Source organism: Aulonocara sp. 'chitande type north' Nkhata Bay, linkage group LG7 (assembly GCF_057382095.1).
Source record: "Aulonocara sp. 'chitande type north' Nkhata Bay isolate Kocher_YH1m ecotype deep benthic linkage group LG7, A_spYH_male_GT1.1, whole genome shotgun sequence".
Taxonomy (NCBI): domain Eukaryota; kingdom Metazoa; phylum Chordata; class Actinopteri; order Cichliformes; family Cichlidae; genus Aulonocara; species Aulonocara sp. 'chitande type north' Nkhata Bay.
The window spans coordinates 44,993,880-45,011,795 of record NC_141350.1 but is presented as its reverse complement, the minus strand read 5'-3'; the positions used below and the strand labels follow the sequence as shown (position 1 = coordinate 45,011,795).

The following is a 17,916-nucleotide window of genomic DNA, read 5'->3' as shown; positions in this document are numbered from 1 at the left end:
GGCCGGAGGCCCAAGGGCCCCCCGCGCCCCGGAAGAGGCCTGACCGAGCAACAGGCACCAGGCCCCGCCAATTAGCCACCGGGAGTGAGCTGGTACATACCTGAGTGCCCAGCCCCGGACACCAAGAACCACCAATGCACCGACCCCTGAGGGCATCAGTCACCGGCAGGGAGTGTGGTGAGGGGAGATAGGCCTCCACACTTTGGAGGGCCTGGGAGTTCCCAGAGAGGTGGAGTCTAAGACCCGACCTGACATATAGACACAGACAAACAGGCACACGCAGACACAAACATGCATTCCCACCCTCATGCACACATATACAAACACTCAGCACTCACCCAACGTAAGGATTGACATAAATGGACATGTACACATAATCACACTCCCCAAACATACTCTATACCCCGGGTCCAGGTACCCTCGCCCCCAGAGGGGGAAACGGCACTCAGACCCAAGAGATGTTACCCTTCCCCCGGGGTGGAGGCAAGCACACTGTCCCAGGCTCCGCAGCAGCAGGGAGGCCAATCGGACAGCCAACATCTCCTCCTAGCCCCCCCGCCCCGATGGCTAGTAGAGAACGGGGGTGTGTGAAGACCCCATACCTCCCTCCTCCCGCTCATGTGTAGTGTTGCTGCGTGTTGCTCTAAAGTGCATTTAAAACAAGGGAGAGCATGGTGCTGCTGCCAGAGAGCAGCAGGTGTTAGCACGGCCCCTCCGAGAACCCTCAATGTCTACATGGATTTAAAATTGAGAGGTGGGCACCGGCGCCAGAGGTAGGTTTGAATACACAGACCGTGCCCACCCTCAAGGCCCTATATATATGTGTGTGTTATGAGAGTGTAAGTAATGTGGATGTCTAAGTTGTGAGATAAAATTGAGGCACAGGTGGCCAGAAGGGGACCGGGGGGGGGACACGACGGGGGGGGGGGGGGGATGTCTCCCCTGCACCCTGGTGACACACCTGCACCCCAAGGCCCTACCTGTGTGGGTGGGTGTGGTGGAGCGGGAAGAAGGAGGTAGCTGGGGATGGGGGTGCCTACTGGGGTCAGCTCCCCCACTGACCCCAGTAGGCACCCCCGTCCTCTGGTACCCACCAAGGCAAGGGAGCCCAGGCCCATCCAGACCAGGGCCTACGGCAGCATGCTTGGTTTGTGTTTAGTGAGATCATAGTGTTGGTGGTGTGAACAATCACATGACTTAAGCCCCTTTGAGATAGGATGAGCTAGACTACAGAGTGAAAAAAAAAAGAAGTCAGCTGGAACTCAACATATGTGAGAACTCCCAAAACTGCTGGGAAAACTCCACCTGACAGGCCAGTGGACGAATGCCAACAGTGTGCACAGCTGTTATCAAAGCAAAAGGTACAAGCACCAAGATCCAAAAGTGGCCATCCACAAGCAGCATACTTGGCCTTTTCATCTATCTATCTATCTATCTATCTATCTATCTATCTATCTATCTATCTATCTATCTATCTATCTATCTATCTATCTATCTATCTATCTATCTATCTATCTATCCATCCATCCATCCATACATCCATACATACATACATAACTCTGGTGCTCAACCCAAAAATGCATTTACCTTTACAGTTATGGCACCATTTAAGCGGACAAAGTCAGGCTTTCCATCCAAGAAATAAAAAAAACAAACAAACACAAATTTCCTTAATTTCCGTACTTTTTGTGCCATATATGTATTCTGTATTTACATTTCTGTATGTCTATATTATTCTCTAGAAAATGTTAACAACTCTGGGAGGTGTGGTTTGTACTGCAAACCTAGGCAGTACAAATCACAAATCAAACGTCATCAAGAAATGATATGTAAGAACAAATAACGTTTAGCAAGTAAATATAATTAACACTGGAAACACGGTATTGCATATCATGGGATGGCACATTCTTATTGATCATTTCCTTGATCATTATGTACAATGCAAGGGGAAAGAAAAGATTGAAAAGATACATTTCCCCACAACCCATTCATTACCTGAATGAATAATAATCGGCCAATGAACATTCTAGGAAAAGTTTCTTATTGTATTTTTTTACAGATACATTTTTGACTGTGAGTGCACCTTGCATTTTTTTTCCCTCGGGGGGGAGAGGAGACTGTCGTTGTGTACATTAAACGCACAGGGTACTGTGACTTTAAAGGGGTGGTGGTTCACGGTGAGGTAGCAGATAGGTTTGATGTAGTCGTTAAGAACACCTCGTACATCCCGGACTGACTCTCCCTGTAAAGCAGCCTTGCCTAAATCACCGTCAAGACCGTCCAGAAAGCTGTGCGTGTCAGCCGCTGCACCCTGTCAGGAGCGATGGGAGGTACCGACGCCGCTATTTCCCTCTTTCGTGAGCGCATCACCATCAATTTCCAAAACAGCATCTGATCAGCATAACTCATTATGTTTTCTCCCGTGGCAGAGGCCGAGACGCGCCAGAAACTGCTGCGCAATGTGAAGAAGGAGGTTGGTGCATTTTATTTCATTTGCGCGCATCACATTTTATGTTTACGGGCGCTATATGCTCAGTGTGTGTGTGTGTGTGTGTGTGTGTGTGTGTGTGTGTGTGTGTGTGTGTGTGTGTGAGTGAGTGTGTGTGTGTGGTTATCGTTCATCAGGGCTGACTCCACCGTAGGCCTGTTTATGATAAAACTGACGGTTTATTTTACATAATGTGATTAGACGCAATTAGGCTGCCGGTGGGGCTGTGCAGGATACCGGTCTGCTGGTGGACTGGCGTAAGATGGTGATGACGACGGTGGTGATGGTAATGATGACGATAATACTGATGATGTTGATGGTTTTATATTGTGGAAGAAACCCACCACAATCAGGAAGCCACGCACAGATTGTTTAAGCCTGTTTTCTGGCATATTCTTTTCAACCCACCGCCCTGTTAGTCAGAATTTAAAGGTGTGACCCAACCATCTGCTTAATTTGGCGTTTTTAATAGGTGCTTTTGCAGTAGCTTCTCTTGCTGCCATAATATAGGTTATGACAGCATAAATATGTTTAAATGTATTTGCAAATCAGTCAGAGAAAGCGGCACAATGCACCACCCTTATAAACTGGACAGTGACTCCACGATTCCTCATGCAGGCAAAGAAATATGAAGCTTTTACTCAATCAGGGTACTTCTAGACCCACTCTGTGTGTGTTCTCCCCCTCACCTGTGACTCATTGCCTCTCAAAAACCTAAGGCACTGATACAGGATCCTGCAGTAAGGAGTGGCTTAGCTGTGATATATAAATCTAAGAAAAACAAAAGCAAAACTGCATTTTAATGCTTCACTTTGCTTTATATAGATGGGTAATTAATACAAAGCGTGCCTTTCATGTTGTTTACTCATGTGAAGGAGAAGGACAGGACAGTCGTGAGGTCTGGTTGCAGCAGCAATAAATAACCCCTGAATTGTGAACATTCAGCAGAATTCCAGCACAATCATATTTAAGCATGGAAGTGATTTTCATCTAATTTCATGGGAGAATGTGTCTAGGGCACTGAGCATCAGTTTAAATTTAGTGCATTTTATTGCTTAATGATACGTTTCTTAGCAGCAGACGTGACTACTTTGTGGATCACGACCAAACAATAAACATTCAGAGAAAATGCCGCGCTCAAAAAGTGTAGTCATGATCATGCTCATCTCAGTTTCTTTCTTCTTTTTTTTTAACCTGATCATAATTGCAGCTATGACAACAAGCTTGTTCAAAAATATGACATTTATTAAAGTGAAATGGAGAGCAACATTGATTTTTTTTTTCAAGGACAGTATATAAGTGTTATTTGAACTGAAAACACAGTTTTACAGTAATGTCTGTGGCTTTGTCGAGCTTGACCGAATAACCCCAGATGATGTCACTGAAGCTTTTCTCTCATTTTGCTTGTAGATCACTGTTTATGACACAAACATAGCTTTAAGGTGTGGGTGTTTACTTTATACAGTGCTATTACTAGGTTGATTATTGGAAACATATAATACAGGGAAGTTGGAAATTGACTCATACAATGGGGTAAAAATGTAAATTTTTTTATCTGCTGCTTTGATTGTAGCTATATTGTAAAAGTGTGCTTATTGCAAACTTTGCAGTTTGGTATAGTGTGTTAATAAATTGTTAGTGAATTTATTTACATATTTACGTATTATTTAGATATATTTAGATTATTTAGACCGATTGGCGACCTGTCCAGGGTGTACAGGGTGCACAGAGCCTCTCAACCTACAACACATGAGACAGGCTACTTGCAACCCTTAATTGGATAAGCTAAAAAAAAAAGTAGATGGATGGATGAATGTGTTTAGGAATGCAAGTAGAAAACCTCAAGAAACAATTCCTTTTGGAATCACTAGAAAATGTAAACAAAAACTTGAAGGTTTGCTTTTACTGCTTACAATAAATCAGACAAATTGAGGAATTGCATGTGCTTTACATGCAAAATCATTTGAAGTGTGAAGTGCACGTTGGATGTAGTACAGCACTTGCAATGGCTTTGTAAACTGCAGAAGATGAGGCTATAGTTTTGGTAGTTTTGGCAGCGTACATCAGCAGGATGCTATAACCTGCTTGTAGGAAATGTCTTATGTTGCCATACTGCTGCTTCATCATTACTTTTTCTAACATCACTCGCTTCTGTGCTTCTTGTTTTGTCTTTATCACCTTATGTAACTGTGTCAGACTGATTAAGACGTATCTGATGGTGAACTTCTCTCCTTTAGGTGAAACAAATTATGGAGGAGGCAGTAACGAGGAAATTTGTGCATGCAGACAGCAGCCATATTATATCCTTCTGTGGTAAATGTTTTTCTACTGCCTGCTTTTATTAGATATTTTATTACAATCCATTACTCAGTTAATATTGCAGATGACATGAACAATGTCTTTTCTTTTAGCTATAATCTTTACCTCCAACTAAAAAAGGTATTATAGGTTTTCTGTATTGTATCTAATCTAATAAAAGACATTCAGTTTTAAATAGTACAGTACCGTCCGCCACATCCATACTGACATTTACAGTACAGAATGACGGCTGACTTCACTTTGTGTCAAGCCATATCACCTCCTACGAGTTCATTCTCACAGTGCCCAAAGGTCCTGTGCAGTCTGTTCCTAATGATTTCTTTTCATTAGTCGCATCTATTTATAATCAATAAAGTAAAAGGATGAACCTTCAAAGGTGTTGATACTAACAAGGAGTGAGGCGTATATGATTCTCAACACTTATATCCTAGCAACTGTAGGCAGTGTTGACTTCAGCCTATTTCTCCTTGAGCTACCTGTGCTTGCTTTCGCCTGTTTCTGTAAAAGAAACATGAGACTGAGGCCTTTAACAAAAGGGAGTTGTACTGTGCTTTTTAGAGAAAAATAAAGCTTTAGGCCAAATACAAACATGTCCGCTTCAAATCCATAAAAGATGGATTAGATTAAGTTGAAATAAACAATGTATATATTGATATACCTATATGTTTTATATAAATACAAATCAAATATTTGCTAAGTCTCTGCATGTTTATGTGTGTTTGTACAGCTGTAGTGGAGGCGTGTGTGCTTCATGGATTGAAACGTAGGATTGCAGGCCTGCTGTGCAGTAATAAGGTTGCGGCACTCTTTATGAAGGTGGCAAAAAGCTTTTCCCCTGCTGCGGAGCTCTGTCACAAGGTCCAGGAGCTGGAACAGCTCATTGAAAACAGGTGAAACTTTTATCTGTGGGAGACCACAGACTCTTTCTTATAGTTATTTTCATATATATCGATATATAAACTCTTTTGTGCTATTTTTCATTCCTGTTTCATCCTGTTACATTTTAAGAGACTATGCAGACATCGTCTGTAAATTTCTTCTTTTGCTTTAGCAAGCAGAACAATTCCTCACTGAGTACTGACCGCAGTCGGCAGTCCAAGTTGGCTAACCTTCCTCCTCAAGCGCTGAAACACCTGTGGATTCGAACTGCCCTGATGGAAAAGCTCCTAGATAAGATTGTCCTGTACTTAGTAGAAAACAGCAGGTAGGATTATCTATATATTTTTTAATCCTTTTGAGGCTTTGGAATGTCTTTTCTTTTCAATGCCACAATTTTTTTTTTTTTTTTTTTTTTTTTGCCATAGGCAGCTGATTTCTATGTATTGTAACTACCAAAGTTTTTAGGCTTCTTTCTCTCATGTGTTCTAATTTGTACCCTCTCTATGGTAATATTAATACATTATCTGTTTGCACAGAAGTCATCAAGAGCTGTGGTATGCAATGAGTAACATGGGGCTGAATTAAAAAACAGTCTTGGTGTTAACGCTATTGTCTTTCCACATGTATACTTGTGTGTTATTATTGTGTGCTTCAGTTCATTCTATGACAAAGAAGCCATGCTGATGGATCCTGTGGATGGACCGATTCTTGCATCCCTATTGGGTACTTTTTTTTAAAACTGTGCTGTCAGTTTATATAGCTACTTATTCGGATGTTTACTTTAAGCCCATTAACCTTGTTTTACAGTTGGCCCCTGTGCTTTGGAGTACACCAAGGTTAAGACTGCAGACCATTTCTGGACTGATCCATCTGCAGATGAGCTTGTACAGAGGCATCGTATTCACAGCGGTCACTGTCGGCAGGATTCCCCCTCCAGAAGACCGGCCTTGGTTAGACAGTCAATAAATTGAATGCTTCCTTGTAAAAACAACCAGCAATAGGCTGTATGCAATTGTGTTTTCTTCTTCTCTTAATCCCTAACAGATCCAAAAGAGACAGTCCAGTGGTAGCATGGATGATCGCCCTCTTATGTGGGTGAGGGAATATGTTGAATCACTTCACCAAAACTCCAGAGCCACACTTCTGTTTGGGAAGAACAATGTCCTGGTCCAGCCGGTATGGATTTTCCTGTCCTTTTCAAAACAACCATACAAAACTAGTTTTATTTATTCATTTTAAGAGAGAGAAAATATTAAGAAAAGCTTGCTTACTCTGTGGGAAACGTGATGCCTCCTGTTAATTTGTTTATATGTAACTGATCTGAATACTACAGCACTAACATTTTGTTTTGTGTGTACAGAGAGATGACATGGAGGCCATTCCAGGCTACCTTTCTCTACATCAAACTGCAGACCTCATGACCCTGAAGTGGACACCAAATCAACTGATGAATGGCAATGTTGGGGAGCTGGACTCTGAAAAAAGGTCAGAAAAAAAAGAGCCCAATCTACTGAGACTTAAATATTGTGTTTACAATGTTTATTCACTGACCAATATCCATTTGTGTTTCTCTCAGTGTTTACTGGGATTATGCTATGACAATTCGTTTGGAGGAGATTGTGTATCTCCACTGTCATCAGCAAGGTAACTCACCTATTAAAGTACTGGATGCAATGCAAAGTTGTGCCATTTAAAAATTAAATTTAGCCTGTTTCCCCTTCAAAGTTGTCACCTTATGCAGCATTGCAGTGCAGCCCCTTGTTTTAGATTATTCCCTGGAAGCCATATTTGTTCTTTTCCAGTGTGTCAAAATATAATTTGAATTTAATTTAGGGGGAAAGCACAAAGTTGCAGGGAATTCAGGGAGAAACCCAGTTAGAAGGGCATGTAGTAGGTGACATTTGTGTTGCAAAAAAACTTTGCGCAAGATGCTGGCAGGCTGAATGTTGTCCTTCAGATTGTACGATAAAACTGCAATGACAGTATGATCCTCAGGGAGGAGATTGTTATGGTTCACAAACCTGTGAATGTCTAAAAAAATACCAAGCATGCTCGCGGTCACACCTCTGACCTAATGTACCGCTGATGGGGCTTAAACACTGTGGGCTCTTCAAGCAAAAGCTGCTGGTTTGTATTTGGAGACTCATATCTCCTCTTCAGTGATCAGTAATACATAAATGGCTGATGAGTTTGTCACAGAAGGGGATTTTGTTTTCGTTTTGCTCACATTTGAGGCCCAGAGTAAATTAGGAGATGCATAAATGCACACAATCAGAACAAGACCATATCGTGTCATATCACCTCAATAGAGCAGTAGAGCTCTACTTATAGTTGAATAGGAGGCAGAGCCTTCAGCTTTCAGGATGCTCTTCTTTGGAACCAACTCCCAGTTTGGATTCAGGAGACAGACACCCTCTCTAATTTTTAGATTAGGTTTAAACCTGATGCTTTTTGATAAAGCATGTAGTGAAGGCTGGATCAGGTGACTCTAAATCCTCCCTTAGTTGCACTCCAATGAGTCTGGGCTGCTGAGAATTCCCATGATGCACTCATTTTATTTGACTCAGTGTGTGTTTATACAATATTCTGAGTTTAATCATTAGTTATTATTCACCTCTGGCTCTCTTTCACGGTGTTTTTTGTCCTGTCTTTCTCCCATCACCCCCACAGCAGATGGCTTTCCTCTCCCTGAGTCTGGTTCTGCCTGAGCTTTCTTCCTGTTGAAAGGGAGTTGTTCCTTCCCACTGTTGCTCAAAAGGGGTTGGCTGATTGTTAGGGCTTTCTCTGTCATATTGTATGGTCTCTACCGTACAATAATGTGCCTTGAGGTGACTGCTGTAGTGATTTGTTGCTATATAAATAAAATAGAATACAATTCAAAGACTTGGAGCGCTCTAAAAAACCCCAGCTGTGCTAGCACTGGTCCAGAGGCGCATCGAGTGAAAATCGGCAAAAATTAAAATCAGATATGGTTTTTAATTTCCCAAATAAAGTCACATGAGTTTCACGAGTTATTTATTTTTTCTCCCATGTGTGGGTACCTCCAGTGAACAGTGGAGGCACAATCGTTTTGGTGAGCCAGGATGGGATCCAGAGGCCTCCTCTACACTTTCCTAAAGGAGGCCATTTGCTCCAGTTTCTCACATGCTTAGAGACTGGCCTGCTACCTCATGGGCAGCTAGACCCGCCACTCTGGAATCAGAGAGGGAAGGTAAACGGGACACCTCTGCTCAAATAATTTTTCAACATTTCATGCAACAATATTTACTTTACCAATATTTATGATATATTTTCTTCACATACTATTTCCATTTGTAGGGAAAGGTTTTCCCCAAACTGCGAAAGAGAAGTCCACATGATTCATGTGATTCTGTATCAGATAAGGAAGACGATGAAGCAACCGATTATGTGTTTCGGATCCTCTTTCCTGGCAATCAGATGGAGTTCAGTTAGTGCCTTTAATCTTTCTATTCTGCCTCCCTGAGATAATGCAATACAGAATCATCAAAGATTATATCTATAACTGTTCTAATTACTTTATATGTCTTTTGACTTCAAACGGTTCACTTTAGATGAATCTGATGTTTCATCCAGGCATATATTCAGTGTTTGTCTTTGTAATTAAGTCCTTTCTAATGTGAAACTGTTACAGCCATAATATTTTTCCTCCTTGTTTAGTGTCCATGTCTCCATTTCACATTAAAGTCCCATTGACAATAAGGAGTCTTTGCAATTTGTATGCCACATCTGCATCTCCATCCTCTCTCTTGTTTGTTTGTTTTTTTTCACCATGTATTATCAGTTCTTATCATTTTCAGAAATTCATTTTAATATCCAAATCAGTTAGGGCTGCTCCTGGTTTTGCTTGCTTAATTGATTGTGATAATAGGAACAGTAGTAGTAAGGGACACTTTGCTGTGCAGTGGCCCCAGAGCTGATGGATCAGGGTGTTAATATGTGGCAACCAGCCCCCAGGAAGTCCTCCTGCTCCTCCTGCTCACAGAATGGCTCATCTGATGGCTCTCTGCCTAATGGCTGTAACCAAGAAAGGTAAGTATTTCCTATGGTCAGGCTGCAATCACCGTTCTGATTATTCCACCTGACAAAGTCTGAAATATTCTCACTTTACCAGGGCTCCCTTAAAGCTCCTTTGCGACACCATGAAATACCAGATAATCTCCCGTGCGTTCTATGGCTGTGAGTATAATCACATCTTCTTTGTGTTTGCAATTTAGGAATCACTCTGGTTGGGTTGTTCAGCAGATCAATAATTCATTACAGTGGTTGAAAATGAGAAGCCTTATCTCTCCTCTCTAGGGCTTGCATACTGTCGTCATCTGTCCACGGTCCGCACCCACCTCTCCGCATTGGTCAACACCACGATTGTTGACCCCAGCGTACCCTGTGATGCTCGAGGAGGCCTCTCTGTGGAGGTCTGGGGCAACTTCCTCAAAGACAGCTCTGTAAGATTTATACATGAACACCAAGCCATCACACAACGCCTAGTTGTCATTCGTTCCTGTGTGAAATGCCTCCTTTCATTAGTGAGCAATTTCAGTCTGACACAAAAGTAAAAATACTTCTCCTTTCAGGCCTATGAGGAAAAGGAGATACACAGACTGGTGTATTTTGGTGGGGTGGCCCCTTCACTCCGTAAAGAAGTCTGGCCCTTCCTGTTAGGACATTATAAGTTCAGCATGAGTGAGAAATGCCGGCGGGAGGTATTACTCATGTGCTTTCAAAGTATAAAGATATATTCTCATGCCTATCTATTCTTTGCCAGTTATTTACACATGCTTATTGCTTCAGATTGATGAGCAAATGCGGTGCATGTACGAGCAGACTATGAAGGAGTGGCAGGGTTGCGAGGCCATTGTCCGTCAGAGGGAGAGAGAGAAACATGCCGAGGCACTCGCCCGATGCTCATCCGGAGCCAGCGTGGAAAGGGGACCCGTGCAGCGGGACTCCACCATCAGTACAGATGCAAGTTTGAACAAACAAAAAAATCCACATTATGTAACACCTACCACCTACTATTTCAAGAGTTGTGAGAAAATAACTTGGCTAACAGTTCTGCTGTTTTTGTCTCATGTGATACTCTGTCTCACTCCAGTCTTCTCTAAGTAGCAACTCAGATCAACAAAATACTCACTCACAGAGCGACTCCAGCAGCAACGCACAGGTAGTCCCTCTCTCATCATCATCTCCATAGCAATGATTTCTGATACGACACCATACCGGGTTTCATTTTTTTCCCAAGCATTAGCCCACTTACTACAACTTATATATGGTTTGCTGTTGTATTCTTGCTTTCCAAAGCATACCTTGTGAATCGCTGAAAGTAACGGCAGCGAAGCTGTTTTTGAGCAGGATTGCGATTTGGTTTAAGGTATTTTGTGGATAAATTGAAGTAAAAGGAATTAAGTTTTACAAAAGATAATAAGCTAATGGCTCTACATTAAAGGCATGGATGTCTGTATCAAGTTTCATGGCAGTCCATCAGACGGTTGCTAAAACAATGCCACAGTAACAAGAAAAAACTGGGGGGATAAGTCATTAGGTTTCATCATGTAGGCGATAGTGTTAGTAAGATATTTCAGTCAGGGATAAAATAGTTAACCATCTGGCAGACTGACTTAGTGCCACTGTGCTATGTAGAAAAAAGCTTGCTATTTTATCATCAGTGTTTTTATCATGAGTGTCCTTCATTTTATTTAAAGGAGGCAGGAATTCAAGTTTATAATGCAACAAAAAAAAAGTTTATTGTGATTGCTGCACGTATGTAAGGATGCTCAAAGGATTAGAAATCACTACATGTCGTTGTGGTGTAATAAAACATTGTTAGCAATAATGTCAAGTGTTTGTAATTTGCATACTACTTTATAAAAAGCCTTTATTGATAATTTAGAAATCACTTACCACTCGTTTAAAGGATAAAGACTAGTCAAAGGGATTTCCTACAGCCTGAGAGCCCATAATTTGTTACCATTAGTGGTTTATAATGGATCTATAATGCATTAGAGATTTATTGACCATTAATGAAGCTTTCAGTTCATGCTTTTTAAAGTGTGCCTTATCATAGAGTGGGATTTTTATTTACAGTTTATAAACTAACACATGGGAAACCACTGTTGTGCTTTTAAAAACACTCAATCTCAGTAGTACTCGCTTACAATTTATCACATGTTCACTACTTTGGCTTCCAGGTATTTGAATCGGTCGACACAGTGGATCAGGCTGAGAGTGAGTCCAGAGCTGACGAAGAAGCACAGCACAGAGGTGCAGGCAAGGCCATCGGAAATGGAACCACAGACAAGCCACAACTTCCCTCCACCGACCCTGCCTCCAACGATCTGTCAAACCAACGTCCAGATTCAGACAGCTGTCATCCTGTAACTGAGTCTGCTGTTTCTCAGCAAACAGCAGAAAACTTAGAAGTCTGCAGTGAGGAACCTACAGCTGAGTCACAGCCTGTAAAGATTCAGCTCACAACATGTGAATCAGGAGGGGAGGATGTAAAGGACCCTGCAGCCGAGAGTGAGGCTGATGCACAAAAGAGGGAGACGATTTTAGAAAGCATAGTGGTTCAGGAGACAAAGAAATGTGAAGCTGAGCAAAAAGCTGAAGTAGAGGAAAAAGATCAAACGAAGCACGGGCTGTCAGGAGCTTCAAAAGCCACTGACACAGATATTAATTTGAAAGAGAATACTAATGTTCTAAAGCTGGAAACAGAGATTCATAATGAATATTTCCAAGCACCTCCGCTTGGGCAGACTTTAAGTCTTCAGCCACACAAGAGCAAAAGTCTGGAAGTTGAGTCATCTTGTCCGCCTGCAGCAGAAAAAGATGCAAATCCGCTAAATGAAAAAAAGCCAGAGATTTCTAAGAAAAACGAAATCCCATTAAAAGTGATCAAGGCCTCAAACACAGACGCAGAAACAAAGGATGTCGAAGCAGCTGTCTGCGACTTTGTTGAAACCAAAAAAGCTACAGAGATTTCATTCGAGAAACCTGGTTCAAATTCTCCAGTCAGACAAGTGCTGAATGCTCTTCAATCAGCATCGCTTTCGTTGTCGTCTCAGTCCCGGCAGTCTCCAGACACAGCCGATTCGGATGACTCTCCTTCTGCGCTGGAAATGGAGGACATTCCTGCAGGGATAACATACGTGACCTCAGAGGACATCAAAACCAGGCCTTTGGCAGGGCTTGCTGCGCCCCCTGTCTCCCTGGCACAAAGAGAGAAAATGGCATCTGAGGATCTTGCCCTAGATCACCATCTGGACACAGCTTGTAATACCAGTCCTGAGGGCACAGATCTGGGCCTTTCAGAAGAGGAGCCCGAGATAGACAATGTGCTCACTGAACCAGAATCTGCAGAGGTGGGAGGAGTCACCAAATATGATGAGTCCTCAGAGGAGCAAACCTATTCTGTAAGTGTTACACACGGCAAACAGAACTTCAAAGGAAGTCTTTTAATCGTTATCATACAGTAACTGACTTCAGCATTGTTATTATTCATGCAGCAAGAAACAATGGATATGTACTTGATCAATTTGCATCGTATTGACAAAGATGTCAGACGTTGTGATAGAACGTATTGGTACTTCACCACTGAGAATCTGGAGAAGCTGCGTAACATAATGTGCAGGTAAATGAATAATCTATATCCAATAATCTATATATGAGGTTTATTTTAATGCACAAGGTTGAAACGCAAAAATAAACATCTATTTCTATTTGCAGTTACGTCTGGCAGCATCTGGATGTCGGTTATGTGCAGGGCATGTGTGATCTGCTCGCTCCTCTGTTAGTTATCCTGGATGATGGTTGGTAAAACCGTTTAAGTACAATGTGTTTTTTACAGATGTGGGTTTTGCAGAGCTTCACATAATTTACTAGAGGAACAACTCGTAAATGTGTTTGGGGCTTTCCAGAGATCATGGCGTTCAGCTGCTTCACTGAACTGATGAAGAGAATGAACCAGAATTTTCCTCACGGGGGTGCCATGGACTCTCACTTTGCCAATATGCGCTCACTTATCCAGGTAAGTGGACATTTTTCCACACATACAATCATATAAACATTTTATAAACAGTGTAATTTTGCTGAATGGTTAAGCCTACTAAGATTGTTACAGCTTGCTGCTGATACTTAAATGTAGGCACACAAGAAGAGGTTTTCCTCACTGTCAGAGAGTAGAATAATTCTGTATACATCCTACATACGTACTTTAAGGTTATAACATCTACATCGGTCCACCTACGTCTACAAGCAAGCCAACAGATTTTATACAGTACACAATCACTGTTGATTTTTCAAATCAATTGGCTAAATCTGATCACAGAGTGTGGCCGTGTAGTGCTACTTCTATCAGCAGTCACATTATCAGTAAACACTAGTAAAGACTTTTTAGTGTAACCAGCGGTTTGCACCTTGATTTAAAGCCTCTGTATTTACATTCAGTGTATTTTGATTGCAAAGTGTTTTTGTCTCATGCTTTCAGTCATATGTTTTTGTTTAACTTCAAATACTTTGCTGTAAGATGAATAGGTTAAATTATAAGTTGTATCATTGTCCATATACTCATTGACACTGTGTGTTTTAATTTAATTATGTTATAGTTTTGGAACCTTGGATCACAGCATTTGCAGATATGAAAAAGACTTGTTTGATTTCTAACCTATTGTACCTGTTATGAGCTATGGTGAAAATACCAATATGCTTAAAACACATTTTCCATATTAATGAATTTACCAAATATGTTTATTTCATACAGTATAGTAAAATAGAAATTAATACACATGATATATGGGTTGTAATAGTGTCTTATTATGAAGTAAAAATGTTTGTGTTCCCTTGTCTGTAGTGAATATAAGTTGTATTTATTTCTACCACTTAGTTAGACTACCCACAATATAAGTGATTTCTCTGTTCCCCTTTATTACCCAGTTATTTCTTTGTTCCTTATTGCTGTATTTTCTTCCAGCAGCAGGGATCCAGTAGTGTAGTATGGGCTGAATTATAACAAAAATGCATGCATACAGGCGTAGGATAATGATAACATTATATTGTTCTTACATATCACAGATCCTGGACTCTGAGCTGTTTGAACTGATGCAACAGAATGGAGACTATACCCACTTCTACTTCTGTTATCGCTGGTTTCTTCTTGACTTCAAGAGAGGTGATGCGAAACGCAGGCCTCATATTGTTTGCTTGAATCGACCGTGACTTTCTCGTGACAGCGAATATAATCTGATTTGTCGGTCTTTTCTGAACAGAAATGGTCTACGATGATGTGTTCTCTGTGTGGGAAACCATCTGGGCAGCCAAGCACACCTCCTCTGAGCACTTTGTGCTCTTCATTGCTCTGGCACTTGTGGAGATGTATCGAGACATCATCCTGGAAAATAACATGGACTTTACAGACATCATCAAGTTCTTTAATGGTAAGAAAAGCGAGTGAAGCAATGCTAAAGGAAAAACAATCAAGTTTACCAGTATTCACTTGTAATCAATGTTACATTAAAATAACTAAGCAGCTGGTTAAAGCGAAGTGCAGAGATTTCTATAAAAATCTGTTTTTTATTTTGTGACTTTTATTGTGAAATATCAGTATTTACTGAATATTAAAGGAACGCTAAATCTTTAAATATTATCAGTGTTCATAATTGTATCTGTAATTTTTTTCTAAATATACTTTTTCTTCTCAGAAATGGCCGAGAGACACAACGTCCCCCAGGTCTTGATGATGGCCCGAGACTTGGTCCACAAAGTGCAGACGCTCATAGAAAACAAGTGATGCAGGATGCTGCTGGTTAACACCCACAATTCTTTTGTGCTAACCTGTCTCAGAGATAACAACCGAACCACGTTATTGTCGTATATTCCACAGAAAAGGAAATGATGTAAATGAAAAGCGCCGACAAGATAACCGATCATTAAAGCTGCTTGTTATTCAAAGGTAGTTGTAAAACAACTTCTCACCACTTGCTCCTCTCTGTTTTTGGGAGATGCAGTTATTGCCAGTAAAGTTATTTTTAAAAGTGTTTTTGGTCACTTAGTGAATGTACCCTTGTTGAAACTGCTTCAGGATGTAGTTTATTTTGCCTTAAAATTTGCTATTTTTTCAGGGATACAGCAACCAAATTCTTCACTGCATTGATATTCTCCCTAATGCGTTCGGTTAAGTTATGCATCTTGTATACACTTAAATATATTTTCAGTATTGTCATTTACTTAGCTGAAATTGTAGCTGCCATGGTTAAACATTTTGTGATATACTTGAATAGTTTTTTTTCAGTGATGTACCTGGTGTCACGGGATAATTTGCAAACGTTGCAGGGTTCTACCGGCTGGCTTATCTGATGTTAAATAGGTGTTTGCCTCTGATGCACACAAGATTGCAGGATATGCAGACCTGGATTCTGTGTAGCACCTCGTAATTGCACATAGTTTCCATATACTGTATCACAATTTCCTCTTTCAGCTGGTCACGCTCTCATAGTCTCCTCTCCTGTCTCCCACCTCCTCTATGCATTAGTTAAGATGATTTAACTGTTGTCTCTTATCCCAGTTAGTATTCCTCCTGCATGCTGTCATTGAAAACCTCCTTCTTCTTCCCTTAAACTACACAGTGCTGCTCAGGCTGAACACGTCAGCTATCGTTTTCATAAAATCAAAGGATAAAGACTGGTTAAAGGGATTTCCCACAGTCAGAGGTTTCTTCCTATTAAAAGGGAGTTTTTCCCTCTCACTGTCTTTCTTTAATTTACAATGTAAAGTACGTTGAGGCAACTGGTGTTGTGGTTTGGCGCTACAGTGGGGCAAAAAAGTATTTAGTCAGCCACCGATTGTGCAAGTTCCCCCACCTAAAATGATGACAGAGGTCAGTAATTTGCACCAGAGGTACACTTCAACTGTGAGAGACAGAATGTGAAAAAAAATAATTCATGAATCCACATGGTAGGATTTGTAAAGAATTTATTCGTAAATCAGGGTGGAAAATAAGTATTTGGTCAATAACAAAAATACAACTCAATACTTTGTAACATAACCTTTGTTGGCAATAACAGAGGTCAAACGGTTACTATAGGTCTTTACCAGGTTTGCACACACAGTAGCTGGTATTTTGGCCCATTCCTCCATGCAGATCTTCTCGAGAGCAGTGATGTTTTGGGGCTGTCGCCGAGCAACACAGACTTTCAACTCCCGCCACAGATTTTCTATGGGGTTGAGGTCTGGAGACTGGCTAGGCCACTCCAGGACTTTCAAATGCTTCTTACGGAGCCACTCCTTTGTTGCCCGGGCGGTGTGTTTTGGATCATTGTCATGTTGGAAGACCCAGCCTCGTTTCATCTTCAAAGTTCTCACTGATGGAAGGAGGTTTTGGCTCAAAATCTCACGATACATGGCCCCATTCATTCTGTCCTTAACACGGATCAGTCGTCCTGTCCCCTTGGCAGAAAAACAGCCCCATAGCATGATGTTTCCACCCCCATGCTTCACAGTAGGTATGGTGTTCTTGGGATGCAACTCAGTATTCTTCTTCCTCCAAACACGACGAGTTGAGTTTATACCAAAAAGTTCTACTTTGGTTTCATCTGACCACATGACATTCTCCCAATCCTCTGCTGTATCATCCATGTGCTCTCTGGCAAACTTCAGACGGGCCTGGACATGCACTGGCTTCAGCAGCGGAACACGTCTGGCACTGCGGGATTTGATTCCCTGCCGTTGTAGTGTGTTACTGATGGTGACCTTTGTTACTTTGGTCCCAGCTCTCTGCAGGTCATTCACCAGGTCCCCCCGTGTGGTTCTGGGATCTTTGCTCACCGTTCTCATGATCATTTTGACCCCACGGGATGAGATCTTGCGTGGAGCCCCAGATCGAGGGAGATTATCAGTGGTCTTGTATGTCTTCCATTTTCTGATGATTGCTCCCACAGTTGATTTTTTCACACCAAGCTGCTTGCCTATTGTAGATTCACTCTTCCCAGTCTGGTGCAGGTCTACAATACTTTTCCTGGTGTCCTTCGAAAGCTCTTTGGTCTTGGCCATGGCGGAGTTTGGAGTCTGACTGTTTGAGGCTGTGGACAGGTGTCTTTTATACAGATGATGAGTTCAAACAGGTGCCATTCATACAGGTAACGAGTGGGGGACAGAAAAGCTTCTTACAGAAGACGTTACAGGTCTGTGAGAGCCAGAGATTTTCCTTGTTTGAGGTGACC

At 41.5% G+C, this 17,916-nt stretch overlaps 1 protein-coding gene across 2 annotated transcripts; it reads left to right on the top strand.

Moving 5' to 3' along the window:
* The first annotated feature begins 2,156 nt into the window (after nt 1-2,156).
* On the top strand, nt 2,157-16,576 carry sgsm1b (small G protein signaling modulator 1b). Of its 2 annotated transcripts, XM_086300714.1 has the most exons (25): nt 2,157-2,330; nt 2,430-2,473; nt 4,726-4,801; nt 5,535-5,697; nt 5,859-6,011; nt 6,342-6,409; nt 6,494-6,636; nt 6,731-6,862; nt 7,047-7,171; nt 7,263-7,330; nt 8,734-8,897; nt 9,005-9,134; nt 9,610-9,736; nt 9,819-9,883; nt 10,004-10,149; nt 10,279-10,407; nt 10,496-10,669; nt 10,800-10,868; nt 11,893-13,116; nt 13,210-13,334; nt 13,430-13,512; nt 13,621-13,730; nt 14,774-14,870; nt 14,968-15,135; nt 15,400-16,575. In XM_086300714.1, exons 1-25 carry the CDS (start codon nt 2,324-2,326, stop codon nt 15,486-15,488), a joined length of 3,879 nt encoding a protein of 1,292 aa, XP_086156840.1. In that variant the 5' UTR covers nt 2,157-2,323; the 3' UTR covers nt 15,489-16,575. The 2 variants fall into 2 exon arrangements, with proteins under 2 accessions (XP_086156840.1, XP_086156839.1); XM_086300713.1 differs by lacking the exon at nt 2,157-2,330 and having other exon boundaries at nt 2,411-2,473; nt 15,400-16,576.
* Nucleotides 16,577-17,916: the final 1,340 nt, after the last annotated feature.